Consider the following 14,968-nt stretch of genomic DNA (forward strand, 5'->3'; position numbering starts at 1 on the left):
GTGGTGAGGTGCTGGCACAGATTGCCCAGAGATGTGGTGGATGTTCTGTCCCTGGAGACTTTCAAGGCCAGTCTGGATCAGGCCGTAGGCAGCCTGATGGAGCTGCGGTGTCCCTGTGCATTGCAGGGGAGTTGGACTAGATGGCCTTTAAAGGTCCCTTCCAGCTCCTAAGGATTCTGTGATTGTGCTTACCATGTTGCCTGGCTTGGAGCTAGCTGGTGGTGATGCATTCAGCTGCATGCTTTCAATTGCTCCAGTTGCTAGCACCACAGGCACGTGAGCCCTTTGGCCCCCACCCTGACTCTGATGAGGGGTTCTTAGACCCATTTCCCCTTGGAGAACAGAAAGTGTTTCCCACAGAAAAGAAAAAGAATTAGAAATACAATTCAGTAAGACAGAGTGCTGATCAGATGCAGGGTATGGCCAGACAGACGTGTCCACCAGCTGCTGTTACATACAACTTGCTTTTTTAATACCATTGCCATCTATTTTGTGCTTGCTCCTTCCCAAACATCCTAGATCCATGCACTTCCATGCTTTTGGTTCTTCCTCCAAACACCCCACAGTCAGTCTGTGCAATCCCAGAGCAGTCTTTGACTGCTTCCCACCCTATTATCCCTCGGTTGTATCCACCACTTCATGCAGAAGGTGCTCAGCAGTTAAGTTCTCTTACTGAGTTTCCCTCTTGGATAATGAGAGAGGTGGCTCTCTGAGCATGGGGTGAGGAAGCAGCCCCTGCATGGGGTTGGACAGGGAAGCCCTTGCTCTGAGTTGGGATTTGGGCTCCTGCCTGCTGTTGTGCTTTGGTGTTTGTGGGTGGGTTTTGGTGTTTTATCACTGTTCTGGGGTGAATTTTGGAGCTTCTCCCATCCCCACCATTGCCTCTCTCTGCTTTGCTGGGAATGAGCAGATGAGCTTGTTAACACATAGTAGCTGCTGCTGATGTGATCATTTATGGAGTGGTTGATGTTAGTGCTCTGAATGTCACTTTTAGCTTCTGATCTGTGAAATGGCCAGGATCCTGTGCAAATACAAAATCAGGAGCTTTACCAGCTCGTACTTCTGTAGTGATTATGTTTTATCATTTATGTTTTATCGTATGTTCTTTCCTATATGGGAACTGAACTATCACTCTTTTCAGCTGAGCTCGCTGCAGGAAGAAATTAAGGAGAAGGAAGCTCTCCTCAAAGAGCAGGTTCACCAGCACCAGGCTGAATTGCTGAGAATAGCAGACAAAGCAGCTCAGGAAGCAGAGGTGCAGCAGGTATGTTTGTTATAATCACCTTATTATGAAGAGGAGAAAAGAAAATACATTTTGAGAGTCAGAGGATGCACTGGGAAAGCTGTTCTCAGCAAAGTGAGCAGGGGTGGGAGGAGATGGGAGCTGATATCTTGGGGCTGTTAGCTTGCTTTCACACTTCCTGAGTTCCCCCTTCAGTCTGCTGAGCTGCTATAGAACTTCCCTTGTTGCAGGTAGGAATGTAGTTATTGTTGAAGGCAGTTGTAATGCTGCCATTCCCTATTTGTGAAACAGCAGTGAGCTCTCCTTGCTGCACTTTGGTTCCATGATGAACATCAATAGGAGCAAAGTTACTTGGGCCATTAAAGTAACTGTTGCAGGGAGTGTGTGGGTGGATGAAACTTAGGGGATGTGGTCCTTCTGCATTAGCTTCTCAGGGACTCTTACAGACCCTTCTCCCACAGAACCTGCTTACGCTTCGGAGGAAGCTGGAGGAACGAGAAGAAGCTCTGCTGGGACAAACACAGGTGGTAGAACTGCTGCAGCAGGAGCTACGTGGGGCTGAACAACAAAACCAGGTGCCCTTTCATGTGCTTATTGCCTTACTCCCATGTGTCTGAATGGTTGGAGGAGCTTTGTACTGACAAAGCTTGTGGAAGTTCCCAGATGAGCTTATTGTTGGCACAAGGATTGCAGCACGGAATCAGCTAGCAGGTTCAGTGACATACTCCTTCCTTTCAAAGAAGAGCACAGACTTAATTGCAGCAGAAAAGGAAATAAAATTAATATCACTACACAGAGAACGTTTCAGTAATAATACAGCACACATCTCCTGATATCTGCCTCTATTTCTGGCTTTATGTCCCCCCCAAAGTTCCGTGGCTTCCATCTGGTTGAGGATGAGGGATACAGTGAGCTGTCAGCACCACAGATCTCCATACTGGAGGAATTTGATGTTTGTCGCTCATTCCTCGATCCAGGATCCACTTAGAGCCATTTTTTATGTTTCCTAAGATGGTTTTACACCTCTTTATTAGTCCACAAGTTCACGCTGTATCTGATTTTACTTTGTGTGGTGTATTTTATGCCATAGCTGTTGTCTGTATGTCGTGCAGTACATCACAGAGTGCTCCTTGTCTGTTTTGTTACTCCTCAAATCAGTTCTCTCCAGTTCCAGAACTGCCTTTTTTAGCCAATCCCTGTGAAGTGCTGATGACTGTTGAGTCTCCATTGCATCCCTCACTTCTGTCATCCCTTTATGTCCTCCCCATGTCCTGCTCTGTGTTTCTGCTGCTCAGCCCCTCTGCTATTTCCCACTGCTGTATTTCCCCACACTACACTGTCAGTTATGACAATTTCATCTTACAAAGAGCACATTATTGTGTACACCTATATATGAGAACAAACAGAAAAACAGAGATTGTACCATATGAAGATGAGTAAAACAAATTTTGCATAGTTGCCTGGTAAGAAGTAATGTGATTGCAGCTAAACCAAGTGAAGCCACTTCCCATGCAGATCCACGATGAATGTCTTTGTGTTTCCAATCTCACAGCTTCTCAGAATTTCCACCCCTGCAGAGACTCTGCTGTGTCAGTCTCAGGGACAGTGGTGCAGTGCATCACCTGGATATCTCTTCAGTCACACAAACAGCTGTGCTACACATTCATTTCATGATCAAACCTCATCATTTGTACTTATAAACAGACAAGACCTCTGGTGCTGTCCTGTTGTCCTGTGCTCTTTGTCTGTTCAGGCTTCAGAGGTCAATACTGTGCTTCCTGGAGAAATGTCAGCTTTTATTCTGAGTCTCCTTGGCCTCAGCAATCTGTAACCCTACCATCCTTCTTTCTTTCTTTATTTATAATGTGCTCTGTGAGAACATGGCAGGATCACCTGCTTTTTGTTGGTGAGGGCTTTGAAAGCTGAAGCAATTTGAAGCAAATGTGAGCTGCTTTGTATGTTTGGAAAGAAGTGAAAACTCATTTCTGACCAAATGGCTGCAAACTGCTTCTGTAGCTCTGAAATGAATCAGTTTCTCTTGGTTTTGATCTTGAAAACTACTTACAGAGAAACCTATCTTCATCTTGGGGATCCATTTTGATAGTGCATGTGTTTTGTTTTCCTTATGTCATCATCACTAAGTTTACATTACGTGTTTAGTGGATGAAGTGTAGTTTTGAAGAGGGGGCAAGAAGCCATTTTTTGTTCCTTTTGTTTATATTGGTTGAAGAGCTCTGATTTTTTTTTTTTTTTTTTCCCCAGTGGTTTTTGTGGTAGCACTCTCCTCCCTCCTTTCCCACAGCCCACCCCCAGTGGTGCAGTGATGCAGGATAGGGTGCAATTTACATGTAAACAGATTTATTCTCTCTTATGCATTGCTCTTTTGTTGTCCCTGTGTTCCCACCAGGCACTGAGGTGGGACCTCCCAGTGCCTAGAAAAGCTGAAGAGCCTCATTGAGCTGCCCAGTACTCACTGCTGCTCATCCTGGTTTGTGGCATGGTCTCCAGATTCCTCCTCTGTGCCTTTAACTCCCCCTACACCCATTATATGGTCAGCAGGAGGGCCTGGTACACCCATCCCCTGAGGCCTTGGGGCAGAAGATGCTCCTCCTACCTACAGAGTAAAGGGAGCTCCCCAGGAGCCCTGCTGAGCACCCATAGTACAGGAGAAGGAAGTTTGGCAGAATGAATTCTGGCATGGCTATTAGGGTCTGCATCTCTTCCCTGGCTGGTTTAAACCTCTGCTCAGTGTCTGCCAGCTTGCTGAGGTCTTCCATGAGCCACTGGGTGTAGTGTGGGGCACTGTGTCACCTCTAGGTCCCTGTTTTAGCTTTTTGTTTTGACATAATTTCACATGCACTTGTTTGTTCTACTTGTTAATTGCCCTCTGTAATTGTTGATTTATCCCTGTTTTTGTTGTAGTGCTTCCTCCCCTTCTTGAGAAGCTTTCTTTCCTCTAGAAGAGAATTCACAGCCTCTGTTATACTGTTTTTTTCCTGTCCTATCCTCTTGCTCTAAATAAATGTGTTTTTTTTCTATACTCACAATGAGAGCTCTTGTTTCTTGCAAGTTGCAAACAATAGGGCAGGTTCTCTAACAAACTGAGAGTTCTGCTATGTTTATTTTCTTCTTCTGCTAAAATATTTGAAAAAGATATAGTGGTGATTTTAAGACTCAATTCAGGGAGTTCGCTTTGGTGCTGTTTTGATCTGAGTGAAATTAATTTCCATATCCTTTTACAGGTGCTCCGAGATCAGTGCCAGAAGATGGCAGCGGATCTGAGCTCTCTGAGAGATGTGCTGGATGCAGAGAGAAGAGAATCTCAGGATCTCAGAGAGAAGATGGAGCTGGAAGTGGCCGAGAGGAAGCTGTGCTCCCATCGCTTGCAGGAGGAGGTGCAGTGTCTTTCAGAGCAGCTGGAAGAGGCGAGAGCAGCACAAGCAGAATTAGAGAGGTATAGAGGCTTGGAGCAGAAACAGAGACTGGAAATGGAAGAGAAGAATCTACAGATCAGTTGTCTTCAGGCAGCTGAACAAGAGCTCCAGTCGAGCTATGCTGTCCTTGTAGCTGAGAACAATCAGCTGAAGCAGGCGGTTGGCCAGCTGCTGGTGCCGCCTGCTGAAAGCAGCACAGCAGTGCAGAAACTACAAGGTGAGTAAGCACAGCATTTTGCTGAAGGGGGTTCTCAGTAGCCTAAGGATCACTGGATTGCCTTCTGCTTGGCTTTGTTTCTATGACAGCTCCTAAGGAGGTCTTGGTGCCGAAGTTCCCAGTTGCACAGGAGGATAGGAATGGTGTTGAATGGAAGGTCTCTGTAGCACAGTTTTGCTGACTGCTGCCCTCTGGCACAGCCCATGCATCAGGAGCTTGTCTGAGGATTTTGAGTGAGACTATCAAAAGCCTTTCCACCCAGCCAGACAAGGCTGCTCTGTCCCTTTAGCTACCAAGCTGGTCATTTCATCATACTGGTACGGTGTTGTGCCTATCATAAGTGGTGTTTGTATGCTAGTTTTCAGAAATATAAGGATAAAAACCTGCTGACTCAAACAGTAGCTGAATTCTTGTGCTATTCTTGATTTGGACAGTAGCCCTTCAGTGCTGTCATCCTCTCTGATTTTCTCATTTCATTTTTATCCCAAGGAAATTTGAAGTATTCTGCTACAACAGTAATTTGTTCCCTGTCCTTTATAAGAAAGTTTGTTTCTTTGTTTTAAAAGAAACACAATAAGAAAAAAAGAAGGCACCCTGAAACTCTATCAGCTGTCCTATGATTTCCAACTAAGTAAGTAAAAAGTAGAGTTGTTCATTTGGAAGGGACCAAAAAGATCAACTGCAGCTGCCTGAACATGCCAGGGCTAACAAAAATTTGGAGCACATTACTGAAGGTGGAATCCAAATGGCTCTTGAGCATTGATGAGGGTGGGGCAGCAACCACCTCTCTTGGAAGGCTGCTCTGGTGTATGCCCACCCTGATAGTAAAGAAATGCTATCAAATACTCAGTCTGAATCTCCCCCATGCAGCTTTGTGCTGTTCCCATGCATCCTCTCACTCGTTACTAGGGAGAATTGATCATCGTGTCCCTCCTCATTTTCCTTTCTCAGGGGAAAAGAACAGTAGTATCTTATTTTCTAAAAGGTGCTTAAAATCTGTGTTGTGCTTTGGTAGTTCTTTTTTTTCAGGGGAAAAAAAAGCACATTGTCCAATGACAGTGTGGTATATTTTCACTATGTAAGCTCTGTGTCTGTTTTCTGATGTTTCTGGAAGAATATTGTATTGCTTTCTAAATGAGAGTTTTAATTTTCAAATAAATTGTTTAATGTATGTATTTTTTTTCCCAATGTTTCAGAGAGGTCCCAACTTGTTCTCCAGGAGCCTCAGCAGGAAGCTACAGTGGTTGCAGAAAATTCAGAGGTAATGATTAAGCGGCTGAAAAAAGTCAAAACTAAAACAGGTCAAGGACTGGCCTTAAAACAGCTAAGCTGTGATGGCCTTTTTTAACAATCCTCTTTGGAAGGTTATTATTAACTGGATTAATGGCGAAAGACAGAAATAGCTTCCAAATACTGCTTGTCCTGTGTTCTTATCAGACCACGTTTCCCTTTGCTGTTTGGAATTCTTGTGTCCTTCATCCGCCCAATCCATGTTCTTGCTATTTTCTACCTCTTATGAGTTAGCTCTTCAGCAAAATCATAGGCTAAACTGAGAGAATTCTCATGATATACAGTTCCAAAGGCTTAGCTGTCTTTACAGGATGCCTTTCAAACCTTCCTGTCCCTACTGCCCTGATGGGGGTCTGGCAGACTGACCAGAGCATGCTGACTTCTCTTTGTCAAACAGAAGACTTAGGGTGTATCTTTGTGTGCTTTCACCACAAACAGCTTCGTGCAGAATTGCAGGAAGGTTTGGATACCTTCTGCTTTGCTTCATGTTCCATCAGCAAGGTGACAGAGATGGCTGTGTCTGTATCCATCCTAAGTAGTAGAGTTGTTAGCTTAGAGCAAGGTCTGGGCTCCTTCCAGGCTGCTCTGCTCTGCTCCCATCTGCCAGCAGGGGGGAGAAGATGATGCTGGGTCTTATCTAATACAGTCCTCTGCAACACAGAGACAGTTGGTAAACTCTCCAGCTCCTCTGCTCCTCCAGTGATTGTATAACATAAGGTGAAGTGTCACGTTTATTGACTTTTCTTATTGGCTATTGATTTAAAAATGGGGATGGGAGGTGTGCATATGCCAAAGATGGGTTCCTTAAGTGTTTGTTGCCGTGGAGTAATCAGGGCAAAAGTTGACATTTGGGACTTGCAAGTGCAGAGTCGGTACATCCTGCTTTACCCAGAGCCTTGTGTTCCAGCTGCCTGGCGTTGGGGTGTAAGCTGGTGGCCCAGCAGGTTCACACACACACAAATGTGTGTGCGCTCATGGTCTTTCCAAGGGCAGATGTAAGCCTGTCAGCTATTTCCTAGAACCCCTTTAGAGGCAGTGGAGAGAACAGTGCTTTAGCATATGACTCACCTTGACCAAGGTGGGTACTGAAATTCAGTCTGTGAATCCAGTGCTGGAAGTGTCCATTTCAACACCAGACACGTATATAAATAACAGTGTAGTCCACATAAATAGCTTTTATGTAGCGTTCATGTTTGGACAGCTCTGTACTGCCACTTGTGTCCCTGACCTATTACTTCAGGCCAAAATATCTGTGAACTCAAACCCAACGCAAGGGTTTGGGTTGCGTGCACAAATTGTTTTGGTGCATCCTGTGTGTTCCATTTCAGCTGGCAGTCACAAAAGTGCTCTAAAACATGGGACTGGAGATGGCCCTTGTCTGACTGGGTGACCCTCTGTGCTTACATTCAAGATAGTTAACAGCAAATGTCACTTCTATTCACTGTTTTCAGCCTTAACTTAAAAAAAAAAAAAAAAAAATTGTTTTTCTAGTTCAAGTGGGAGCAGATTTTTTATTTCTAGACTTTTATTTTTTAAAACTGGATGCATAAGAAAGGCAAAATAAGGACTTTACCTGTGGCTTCCTGTCAGGCAGAAGCTGTCCAGCCAAGGAAGTGGGCTTTGCAGAATGGAAAATATCCTAAATCTGAACTGATATCCTAATTTGCTGAGATATATTCCGGTCTCTTGCTTCGTATGATAACTAAACCATTTTTTGTTTCCATTAGGCATCAGAGTTGGGTCTAAAGTAGTGATTGACAGCTTATTCTCTAAGCTTGGTTGAGCAGCAGCTAAGATAGCTGTCTTATAATGCAAAGGCTGTAGCTTAAAACTGAATGTGCTTTCCTTCACTGGTAGAATGAGAATGGTGGATCTGAGGAGAAAACGCAAGACATGCAGATTCTGGAAGATTCAGCCTCTTGCATAGACTGCTCTGCTACATCTGGAGGTAAGGGCACAGAATAAAGCATGTTGACCTCAACACTGCAGAAATGGAAGAACTGCCAGGAAAAGTCCAAAGTGATTTGGAAAGAAGAGCTTTGAAGTCAAACTCTAAAGATGTAGAGGAGATAAGAAAAGATATGGAGAGGGTGGAAGAGAAAATACTAAGGCAGGCAGGTGAGAATACATGAACAGAACATAGTAGGTAAGATGAGAAAGGAGAAGGTTTTGAAGGAGACTGCAGATGCAGAGGCTGTTGAGTAATGTGCAGAATAGACTTAAGATGAAGTACTGAGTTCCTGTCTGAGATAATAAGATTTTTCTTGCCTCAGGTGTTACCAAACATCCCTTCCCCACGTTCCAAATTCTAAAAATCAGGAATGCCCTATTGAAGTGCTCAAATCTCTGCCTTCTTGCACTGCGTGAAGAGATGATAGTTTACTTAATTGCTTGAATGCATATGCTTTTAATATAAATGTATATAGAATAGCAAAAGTAAAATTGAATGAGCAGCTGTAAACTCTGGTGCTTCCTAACATTAAATGGCTTAAGTTTACAGCCTTGGTTTCTTAATGCACTTAATAATTTTATTTATTTTTTCTTTATTAACAAGAAAAGAACCATTTTGTACCACCTGTAAAACCTGTGAGTTTTGAGCTTAAGTCTTCTAGAAATACAACAGAACTAACTGTTAGCTCTTATAAAAACATTATTTTCTCAAGGAAGGGGTGGAACTACAGGGTTCATAAATAAATTTCATTCTTTTTGGAAGAGTAGAAGTGTATTAGTTCACTCTGTGTCTCTTCATTATTCTGTTGCAGTTACACGTGATGTAGACTTAGGTGATGTCAGCATGCAGTAAATACAGGATGTTTTGCATCTGCAGAGTTGGGGATATCTGGACTAAGTGCATTGCTCAAACTCTTGACCTTTTGTATTTCCTACCTGGGAATTTGGAGAATCTCCAGTCCCATGGATTTTCTTTCCAGTTGTCTACTGTGCAACTTGTTTGCTGATGGTGACATGTGCATTTTATCACTAGGTGTGTCAGGAGAGATGGTGAATTCTGAAGAGCAAAAGCCTTCTGGTGACACTTTGGTCCTACCTGAGGTACAAAATTCACCCACTACTATTTACTTTTCAATATTGTATGCATACATGGATATGGTAACTTATCCTGACTGAATGGACAGCCTTTGCAGCATGAAGTGCTGACCTATTTGCAGAGTGATGATCCATGCTTTCCAGCAAGGATTTGATCATTCTTCTTTTGTCATCTGTATTTGGGGGTGGAAGGAAATCTTAAGATTAATGTTTGGAAAAAGCCAAACACTTTAGATCAGATGTTTTGTTTAGTGTTCTCACTTCAGAGATAAACACACACTGGAATAGGGCTGTCTACATAGATTCTTGGCCATTTTAAAAAGACAGGAAAAGTAAAGGACAAAACCTCCTCATTCAGAAGCTGTGGATACGATGCTGGTGTCTGTAGTCTCAAAATATGGCTGGATAAGTCCAGAAGGACTTATCCTCTGAGGATCACAGAACTGAGACACTTTAAAAGCAGGAAGCTTTATTTATGGTCTAATCCTAAAGTCAGACTCCCATGCCACAACTACAGGAAGGGAAATGAGCTGAGGAGTCCTCCTGTTGTTAATGAAGCTGTTATTGGTTGCAACTGCTAGCATGAGGTAGGGATAATGAGAAGAGTCCCTTTGGCAGGATTCAAAGGAAATTTGAAACCTTGTGTTGTGTTTTAGGCAAGAGCAGATGGCTTTCCCAATGGAGGTGAGCAGTTTACTGAAGAAAACTGCCTGTCTGGAATTGGAGAATGTCTTGCTGCAGAGAAACAGAAAGAGCTGTCCGTTTTGCTGCTGGAACTTAAAAAAGCTCAAGAAGAAATTGCATTTCTAAAAGGACAGCTCAAGGACCCAAACAACCAAACTTCTGCGGTTAACCAAGCAGGAGAAGAAGCTAACCAGCTGGAAGAGAATTCCCAGACATGGCTTCTTGAGAGGGAAGAGCAAAAGGTGTCAAGTACACAAAATGAATTGGACAGTAGCTCATTACAGAGAGAAACAGAAATACAGCCAATTAATGTGCTTCAGGAAAACAAAACCGATCTTCAAGAAATACCCCAAGAGACTTCTGTTCATGGCACAGGGGAGATGGGAGCAGTACAGGAAACCTCTGCAGCATTTCCAGAGCCAGGCAGCTCTCAATCTCAAGAGCTGATAAATCTGCAGAACCAAATTATGGAACTGCAGATGATTCTGCAGAAATCAGAGGAATCCTATAAGAAAGATCTGGGAGAAAGAGATGCAGAAATAAATAGGTTAAACCAGTTGGCTGAAGAATACAGGAAAAAGATGGAGGATTCTGACAGCTCATTCTGTGCTTTGGCTGAAGAGAGAGATCAGCTCCTGTGTCAGATGAAGAACCTTTCTACCATGACTGAACTGCAGGAGAAAGTGAAGCAGCTGGAGGAAGATCTAGCTCTTTCTGAAAAGCAGAGGCTGTCAGACAGTCAGAGCAGTCTTCTGAAGGAACAGATCCAAAGCCTTAAAAATGAATTTAAATCCAAAGAGGTTAAAATCGAAGCTTTACAAAAAGATTTGGATGAAGCGCAACTTCAGCTTTCTGATCAGGACATACAACTAAAAGACATGCGAAGCCAGATCCAGAAGAAGGAATGCGAAGCCCTTGAACTGGAACAACTGCTGAAGAAATACAGGGCTGAGATGGAGGAGCTTTCCCAAAGCTTAGCCTCCAAAGGCTGTGAAGCAGCAGGCCTAGAGCAGCTTGTTGCTGAACGTAGCAGGTGTATAGAGAGCCTGCAACAAACCTTGCTGGAGAAAGAACAGCAGATGACAGAGATTAGCATCAGCATGTCTGAAAGAATGGTACTGCTGAATGAAGAGAAGTTTTCTCTAGAAACTGAGCTGAAGAGTCTCAAAGAGCAAACAAGTCTCTTACTAAAAGCCCAGGAGGGAAAAGACCGAAGCACAGAAACAGAAGATACATATCTGAACTGCGAAGTGTCTGAGCAGCAGTATGAGGCAGTGGCAGAATGCAAGGACAGTGAGATATCAGCAAATGAACTTGAGATTCTGAAACGGGAAAATGAGCAGGTAAAGCGAAAGCTGCAGGCAGCACTTGTTAACAGGAAGGAGCTCCTGAGGAAGGTTAGCAAATTGGAGAACAAGTTGAAAATGGAAAGCAAATTGGTACAGTTGAAAATGGAGCCTGAGTCAGAAACCTCAGTGGCTCAAGAGGCTGAAGAGGAAGAGCATATGATGAGTAGGATAAGCCAAGGAGTGAATCTGGAAAGCTCACCCAGGGAGGAGAATCTAATCCAGCTGCTTTCTGAAAAGGAATCTGAGCTTCTGAGCGTTCGGAAGGAGCTGCTGGATAAGGAAGCTACTGAAGCACAGTTACAGGCGGTGATTGAGGAAATGAAGCAAAGCTTGCAAGATAAGACAAACGTTGATTCAATTAAGGCTGAAATCATGGGAGGTAAGACAATTGCTGACAAACTAACTGAAACCAACGAAGGCCCAAAAGATTATGAAGAAAATGAAGAAAACCATGCAGCAGCTACAAATCTTGAAGAAAACCAGCTGTCTACTCTGAAAGAGAGAGTTTCAACTCTTGAACAAGAAAAAGAACAACTTCAGAAAAAGCTTCAGGAAGCCCTGGTATCTCGCAAAGACACTATAAAGAAGGCTCAAGAAAAAGACAGGCATCACAGAGAACAGCTCAAACAGCAGAAAGATGATTATAACATCCTTCAAGAACAATTTGATATGCAAATGAAAGAGAAGGAAAGCATCCAAGCTCAGCTCAGGCAACTCCAGGAACAGAGAGGATCAACAGTGAGTGTTCTTGGGAATCAAGGCTCTTTGGACTCTTCATGCTTGGAAGCAGGAAATTCTACAAACAGTGAGCTTTTGCAAATCACAGATGTTTCTGGGGAAGAGTTTAAAGCAGAACTGGAAAAACTGCAGATGGAGAAGGAGGAGTTGGAACATAGGGTCGGCTGTATGGAAGGTGAACTAGCTTGCAAATCAGAATTAGTCTTTAATTTGCAACAGCGCGTAGCGCAGTTGTTGGCAGAGGCAGAAAGGCTGACTAGAACCTCTGACCAAGCTGAAACTGAGGCTTCAGGACTTCAGAGAGAACTGGAGGAAGATCATGTGGAAACTTCTAGAGAAGACAGTTTGGAAGACCTGAAAACACTTGTGCATCAAAAGGATGAAGAAATTGAATTCCTTAACTTGCAGTTAAGGGAGAAAAGTGAAGCTCTTGCTAATGCAAAGGCACAGTTGCTGGAAAAAGAAGATTCTGTCAAAAGTCTGTGTAGTCAGATTGAAGCTCAAGCTCAGGCACACGAGGAACAGAGCAAGCGTCTGCAAACCGAGCTGCTTGAAATTCAGCACAAGCAAGATGATGATGCAGAAGCAGCTAAACAGAAGAATCAAATGCAGAGAAAGTTGCAAGCTGCACTTATCTCTAGAAAAGAGGCATTAAAGGAGAGTAAATCACTGAAAGAGGAATTGGCAAATGCAAAAACTACTATTGAGAATCTTTGTGTTAAACTGAATAATATGGAAAGCCAAATAGGTGGCCATGTTAAAGAAATAGGTACTTTAACAGAAAAAATAGCAAATCTCACTGAAGAGCGAGAAAAACTTATTGCAGAAGTTAATAAGGTCCTTGGAGAAAATCAGAATCTTGATGGATGCTGTAAAAACCTGAAGTTGACACTAGATGGAGTTCTCCTAGAGAAAGAGAAGCTGGAGAAGGAGATGGAGTCCTTGAAATGCTTGCAAGCTGCTGAGAACACTGAGTGGCAAGAGAAACACAGGGAGCTTCAGAAAGAGTATGAAACTCTCTTGCAGTCATATGAGAATGTGAGTAATGAGACTGAGCGGATTCAGCGTGTTTTGGAAACCGTGAGGCAGGAAAAGCAGGAGATTTTCATGAAGCTGAAAAGTGCTGAAGTGAAAAAAGAAGAGACGGATAAGCAGCTGCAGGAAGCTGAACAGGAGATTGATGGAATGAAGGAGAAAATGAGGAAATTTGCAAAATCAAAGCAACAAAAGATTCTGGAACTAGAGGAGGAGAATGAGAAGCTTAGAGCAGAGATGCAGCCCACAGGTGGGGATCTGCACAGGACTGATGATGGAGCTTTCCTTTCAAACACTAGCCTGAAAGAAGAGCTGGAAAGCTCTAGGAGGGATTATCAGTCTCTTTCTACTCAGCTAGAGGCTGTAATGGTTGAAAAGGAGTCTCTTACTCAAGAGATCACAGACTTAAAGCATCACTTGCAGTTAACAGAATCTAAGCTGGAAGAAAGCAGAGAGCTGCTAGACAAGTATGTTTCCCTGAAGACAACAGAGGAAGAAACAAATCAGGCACTTGCTACACCACCACCAATAGAGAGGACTGAAAATCAAGTGGACTTAAGTTTTAGACCAAAGTCTCCCAGTGCAGAGCTAGAACAAAAAGCTTTTGAAGGTAGTATCCCACCTGAGAATCTTAATACCTATGTAAAGGAGATAGCTGAGCTGACAGAGCGAATCACTGAACTAGAGGAGAATAGAAGGGCTTCAGAGCAACAGCTGGATGATATCCGCAGGAATGTTGAGGCTTTAGAAGGCGAGAAAAGGGCTTTAGAGACCCAAATGGAAGCAAAAGTCCTTGAATTAAATGTTCTCCAGGACACAGTAGCGAAGATGGAAGAAACGGTCCAAAACACCAAGGAGGACCTCATCAGGATGACAGAACTGAAGGACAATTTAGAGGCTGAGAAGGATGATTTGGAGGAAAGGCTCATGAATCAGCTGGCAGAACTTAATGGCAGTATTGGAAATTACCAGCAAGATGCAACAGACTCACAGATTGAAAATGAACAACTGAAACATGAGCTTCAGAGGTTGCAGAGAGCAATACATGAACTGGAGGAGGAGAAACGTCAGATGGCAAAGGAGAAAAGTAAAGCAAGTTCAGAAAACCAAAAGGAATATTTAGAAAAGTTGAAACGCACTTGGAGAGAAGACAGTGGCACACAGGTAAAGGAGCTTCAGGAGCTGCTGAAGCAGAAGCAGCAGGAAATTAAGCAGCTGCAGAAGGACTGCATTAAAAACCAGGAGAAGATCAGTAGTTTAGAAAGAACTGTTAAAGCTCTGGAATTTGTCCAGAGTGAGTCTCAGAAAGATTTGGAAGCAGCCAAAGAGACTTTAGCTAAAGCAACAGAAGACACAAAGAAGGCCCAGGCAGAGCTTGCTCACTGCAGAGTAGTGTTGGATGACACTCAGAGCGAGGCAGCGAGAGTCCTAGCAGAGAGCGTCAAAATCAAAGAAGAGTTACGGGCAAACAAAGAGAGTACTATAATTCAAATGAGGAAAAAAGATGAGGACTTTGAGAGAAGACTGGAGCGGGAGAAAGACAAGCACTCGAAGGAGATGAAAAATATGGAAGAGAAACTGGCAGCTTTGCAGAGGGAGAAAGACAATATGGAAACAACGGTTCGTGATGTTCAGGGCTCCTTGACAACAAAAGATCGAGAAGCCAAGGAACTGGAAGGCAGCCTGAACAAAACGCTGGCCCAGCTTGCAGCCTTCACCAGGAGCATGTCTTCCCTTCAGGATGATAGGGATAGAGTGATAGATGAATCCAAAACATGGGAGAAGAAGTTCACAGAAACGATTCAAAAGAAGGAGGAAGAAATACGCTTGAAAGAGGAAACTTGTGTTATGCTGAAGGACCAGATGAAGCAGATGACTACACAAGTGGAGGAACTTCAGATTCATATATCCAGGTAAAGGAAGTGATGATGAT

At 43.4% G+C, this 14,968-nt stretch overlaps 1 protein-coding gene across 4 annotated transcripts in view; it reads left to right on the top strand.

Annotated features, from left to right (window-relative positions):
* The window catches only part of GOLGB1 (golgin B1), a 40,986-nt gene that overhangs the window by 9,358 nt on the left and 16,660 nt on the right, over window positions 1-14,968 (top strand). For all 4 annotated transcript variants that reach the window (XM_031608466.2, XM_031608468.2, XM_031608467.2 and 1 more), the window contains exons 7-13: window positions 1,142-1,264; window positions 1,705-1,818; window positions 4,486-4,894; window positions 6,091-6,155; window positions 8,042-8,132; window positions 9,168-9,235; window positions 9,886-14,948. In XM_031608466.2, coding sequence (XP_031464326.2) covers window positions 1,142-1,264; window positions 1,705-1,818; window positions 4,486-4,894; window positions 6,091-6,155; window positions 8,042-8,132; window positions 9,168-9,235; window positions 9,886-14,948 — 5,933 coding nt within the window. The remainder of the gene's footprint in view (window positions 1-1,141; window positions 1,265-1,704; window positions 1,819-4,485; window positions 4,895-6,090; window positions 6,156-8,041; window positions 8,133-9,167; window positions 9,236-9,885; window positions 14,949-14,968) is intronic.

This window comes from Phasianus colchicus, chromosome 1 (assembly GCF_987193195.1).
Source record: "Phasianus colchicus chromosome 1, bPhaCol1.hap1.1, whole genome shotgun sequence".
Lineage (NCBI taxonomy): Eukaryota > Metazoa > Chordata > Aves > Galliformes > Phasianidae > Phasianus > Phasianus colchicus.